This window comes from Haemaphysalis longicornis, unplaced genomic scaffold, assembly GCF_048455015.1.
Source record: "Haemaphysalis longicornis isolate Haplotype H1 unplaced genomic scaffold, Haemaphysalis longicornis Haplotype H1 scaffold_8, whole genome shotgun sequence".
In the NCBI taxonomy this organism is placed as follows: domain Eukaryota; kingdom Metazoa; phylum Arthropoda; class Arachnida; order Ixodida; family Ixodidae; genus Haemaphysalis; species Haemaphysalis longicornis.
In genome coordinates, this window is record NW_027526445.1 from 194,981,590 (window position 1) to 194,986,701 (window position 5,112).

Here is a 5,112-nt window from a genome sequence, read left to right on the forward strand (position 1 = left end):
GATTCGTATTTGTTAAAATGCTCTTTGGCGGGTACTTGGTTCATTTGCTTTCATTCCATTGGAGCATGCTCGGCGCATTTTTGTTACAGAAGAGACCGATCTATACCAACCACCGGCAGGCCACGACGGTGACTTTCTTGATCTTGTCCCATCCATCATGCTGGCGCCATGGCTTGTAATAACTCAGCGAGGTTCTGTCCTTTTACACTACATAAATGATACTGTTGGGACGCGTCGCTCGGCAGAGCTTCGCAAGTGAACAACTCGCGTCCCAAACAACAACTGAACTTTTATTATCATCCTTCGTCTCGAAGATAACTTTCTCGTGCGGGCGCATGCGCTCTCTGCACCGCACACAGAAGCGCCGCTTTGCGTCGCCACAGTACTCCCCCCCTAGTGAGTGCGCGCACAACGGTCGCACTCGGACGACCCACTGCGGTTCATAAGTTCATGCGCACCGGGGGTCTCGTCCACCGTCCACTCCGCGTGAACCGTTTGAGGATTTGTTGGGGCTGCGCTACGTGGTCTGCCGGGGGTGCCTGCGAAGATGGAGCTCGAGGTGGTGCAGGTGCTTCGCTGTCGGAGTCCACGTGTGCTGGTTTTACGCGGTCTAGAGAAACCACGTCGTGACGACCACCTCTGTCGATTGTAATGTGCTTGTCTGCCCGTCGCAGCACCTTGAAAGGCCCGTCGTACGGGGGCCGGAGTGGACGCTGTACGGCGTCGTGCCTCACAAACACGTGAGAGCAGGAGGAGAGTTCCCGGTCCACGTAGACTGGCCGGGCTGCGGGCGGACGCGGAGGAACAGCGCGTAGCTTGCTCATGATGTCTCGCAGTCGCACGGCGTAGTCCGCGTTCGCGTACACGTTCTCGTCCTTACTGGTAGCGAAAAACTCCCCTGGGAGGCGAAGCGTTGTTCCGTACACCAGTTCAGCAGAGCAGCATCCAATATCTGCTTTCAGAGCCGTCCTAACGCCCAACAGAACAAACGGCAGTGCCTCTACCCAACTGTGACTCGCAGTAGCCGTCAGGCTCGTCTTCAGATGACGATGGAACCTTTCCACTATACCGTTGCTTATCGGATGGTAGGCAGTTGTTCTGATGCGGGAAGTACCCAAGAGCCGGGTGACGCTTGCGAATAGGGCGGACTCAAACTGTGTTCCGCGATCCGTAGTCACGGTTGCCGGCACTCCGAAGCGGGCCACCCAGTGGAAGATAAATGCGCGAGCGACGGTATCAGCAGTCATGTCTGGAATGGGCACGACCTCCGGCCATCGCGTGAAGCGATCGATGCAGGTTAGCAAGTAGCTTTGCCCCTGACACAACGGCAGTGGTCCCACAATGTCAACATGCACATGGGCAAATCGACAGTCCGGCAGAGGGAAGGATCCCAAGGGGGTCACAGTATGTCGCTGAACTTTGGAGCGCTGGCATGCGAGGCACTCTCGTGTCCAGTGTCGGACATCCCGGTTTATTCCTGGCCACACGAACCTCGCTGTGCATAGCCGTTGCGTGGCTCGAATCCCGGGATGCGCCAGGCTGTGCAGCAAGTCAAAAATGCTGCGACGGAGGTTCGAGGGGACGAACGGTCGGGCCCTGCCTGTAGACATGTCGCAGCATACGGATCCTGTGGGTTCTGCCAACCATTGCAGCTTCAAGGCGCTGGTTGAAGACGTCAGTAGACGCTTCAATTCTCCATCACTGCGTTGAGCCGTCGTAAGTGTGGTGAAGTCCACGCCGCTCGGCAGGCTGATGGCATTCACTGGACCGCGCGAAAGAGCGTCGGCAGCAGCATTATCCGTGCCACTAACATGGCGTATATCTGTCGTGAATTCTGCGATGTACGACATTTGGCGGAGCTCCCGTGCCACGTGCGCACCAGAATCGGAGTTCGCGCGCAATGCGTAGGTGAGTGGCTTGTGATCCGTGAGCACAAAAAATTCTTGTCCTTCCACATAATGCCGGAAATGCCGGATAGCCGCGTATATGGCCAGGAGCTCCCTACCAAAGGTGCTGTACCTTCGTTCGGACGGGCTCAGTTTTCTGGAGAAGAAGGAAATTGGTCGCCACACTCCGCTCACCCTCTGCTGCAACACGGCTCCAATCGCTGCATCGGAGGCGTCCACCATGACGCATTGAGGAACACCAGGCTGCGGGTACGTGAGCATGGTAGCATTTGCGAGAGCTTCCTTAATCATCCGGAATGCTTGTGTGGATTGGTCGTTCCACTGAATGGCAGTTGCCTTAGATCCAGATGCCGCAAGTAGGCTGTGGAGAGGGTGAAGGATGTTGGCGCATTTCGGGATAAACCTACGGTAGAAATTCACGAGTCCCAGGAACTCTCGAAGCTGGCGGAGGTTTTTCGGCTGTGGAAACTGCCGTACTGCTTCCACCTTGTCCTTCTGGGGCTGTACTCCGGCACTTGAAATGCTGTGGCCCAAAAATGATAGTGTCGGTACCCCAAGCACGCACTTTGCCGTATTGATAACGATGCCGTTCTCTGTCAGTCGCTGAAGTACGTAGCGCAGATGCCGCTCGTGCTCTTCAGGAGTGCTGCTAGCAATCAGAAGATCATCGAGGTATACCTTGCAAAAGTCGAGGCCACGGACAACGCCATCCATGAACCGTTGAAAAGTTTGGCCGGCGTTGCGTAAGCCGAAAGGCATGCGTAGGAACTCGAACATTCCGAACGGCGTTGTTATTGCGGTCTTGGGAATATCCTCCGGTGCTACGGGTATCTGATGATATGCTCGCACTAGATCTATTTTAGAGAAAATGGTAGCACCATGCAGGAAGGAGGTCATGTCATGAATGTGCGGGACTGGGTAACGGTCTGGCACGGTTACCCGATTCAGCGCTCGATAGTCCCCGCAAGGGCGCCAATCACCGTCTGTTGATTTTGGGACCATGTGAAGAGGTGACGCATATGGGCTGGATGAAGGACGTACTATCCTGAGTTCCATCATGTGGGCAAACGCCTGTCGAGCCAACCGCAGCTTCTCGGGTGACAGGCGCCGTGGTCGCGCATAGACCGGTGGGCCTGTGGTTTCGATGTGATGCAGGACGCCGTGCTTTACTTCTGGAAATGCCTGTGGCTGTCGCGTCAGCTCTGGGAACTCTTGTAGTATTGCGGTGAAGTACGCTTCTCCAGCCGGACTAAGCAAGGCCGGGCTGATAGGGGGGTGCCAACACGGCGTGCCTTGTACCGCTCCCCGAGAAACAGGATCTTGAAGCCGTTTGTTGCGGACGTCGACCAACAGACCGAAGAACTGGAGAAAGTCTGCGCCTAGTATGGCGAATTTGACATCAGCAGCTATGAACACCCAGCTAAACGTTCTGCCGAAACCGAAGTTCAGCGACAGTGAACGATGGCCATATGTTGTTATCACCGTGTTATTGACAGCTTGCAAGGGCGATGCACTAGGTTTCTTTCTTTCAGCTTGTGACGCCGGTATAACGCTCACCTCGGCGCCTGTGTCAACTAAGAAACGTACTCCGTTGTTGCGGTCGGTAACGAAGAATACCGAGGGACGACTTGGAGGCAACGTAGTAGCACTGGTCGCCCTCAGTGCCTGCCGCGGCTGTTTCCCGAGTGCGCGCACGGTGGGACACATTTACGCGCACTACTTCCGAACCTCCGATGATACCAGCAGATATGCTCGTGCTGCTTTTGCGATAGCGGCGTGTTAGGCTCGGTTATCGTTTGCGCCCTCCTGCTTGCGTGCAAAGCTGATACTTTTTCGGCAAGTCGAGAAATCTCCTCACGCATCTCTTGAAGTTCGTTTAGAGGCTGTTGCGCTTGCACGGCAGCCATGGGTGTGGGCGGGGTCATCGCTACCAGTTTGTCAGCAAGTTCGGCGGCTGCGGTTAAATCCTTGTGCTCTGAGGCCGCGACGACCATGCGGACGCCTGAAGGCAACTTTTGCAAAAAAAGTTCTCGGAGCAATGCTCCATCTATCGTGGTTGATGTCTCGCCGAGCAATTGTTGCATGTGCCGCAAAAGCTGACTAGGAGTACGGTCGCCGAGTTCCGTGCCGCGAAGCAATTGCTGCAGTCGTTGTGGTTCGGAGGGCGTAACTCGGCGAACAAGGGTTTCTTTTAGCGTTGCATATGCGTTTTCGACAGGTGGTGCGAGCAACAGATCCCTGATTTCACTGGCTATGGCGGGCGGCAGACTGCTGACTACGTAGTGGTATTTCGTAAGGTCTGCGGTGATTCGTCTGGCTGCGAACTGAGATTCCACTTGTATGAACCAAAGTGCGGGGTCCGCAGTCCAAAAAGGGGGCAGCTTACCGTCGACTGAGGAGACTGTCGGAGGGGCGTCGGTCGTGGACGTTGAATCCATATTGCGGCTGGTTCGACACTCCGGTCGCTGTGTCTGTATTCCGGGTCACCAATGTTGGGACGCGTCGCTCGGCAGAGCTTCGCAAGTGAACAACTCGCGTCCCAAACAACAACTGAACTTTTATTATCATCCTTCGTCTCGAAGATAACTTTCTCGTGCGGGCGCATGCGCTCTCTGCACCGCACACAGAAGCGCCGCTTTGCGTCGCCACAATACCATCGTAGTCTTAACACTTTTATCAGAAAAATCTTAAATTGTATTTTGGATGAAGCAGGTTGGAGCTATTCCATATTATATTTCCCTTTTTCCCTTTTTTTCAATCTATTTCTGGTCCCACACATGGATGTGTAATTTACGCTGTATGTTAACCTAGGGATTTGGGAAGCCAGGCATGTCCTGCTCAGAGAGATGATTTCGCCTTCACGTAAAATAAGTTGACTTGTTTGTTTCTTTTCGAAATATCACGCATTGCTTCTTATTTTGTGTATGCCCCCATGCACAGCTCTTTGATGTTTTTTTTTTTTAATCGCTTATTCTCCGCATTTCATCCGCACTTGGGGCGGCGAGATTCAGTGCCCGTAATTATTCAGATTTTTCAGCCCATTTCCATAACTCCGTCCACAGTAAATACATCTGTAAATACATTTGTACCCCACACGTGAATCTGACAACATCCAGTTTACAGGCGGAGCCTGTACCTCATAATGCTACGATGACGCATCCACCGGTGGCACGCTTCACAATTATCGCTCTCACGCTCTCACAAT

General features: G+C 54.0%; 1 protein-coding gene across 1 annotated transcript; it reads right to left on the minus strand.

Annotated features, from left to right (window-relative positions):
• Window positions 1–440: 440 nt before the first annotated feature.
• LOC144148644 (uncharacterized) lies at window positions 441–2,168 on the minus strand. The gene is made up of 3 exons (XM_077680155.1): window positions 2,082–2,168; window positions 1,492–1,600; window positions 441–898 (listed from the first exon to the last, which is right to left on the minus strand). Exons 1-3 carry the CDS (start codon window positions 2,166–2,168, stop codon window positions 441–443), a joined length of 654 nt encoding a protein of 217 aa, XP_077536281.1.
• Between the last annotated feature and the right edge of the window lie 2,944 nt (window positions 2,169–5,112).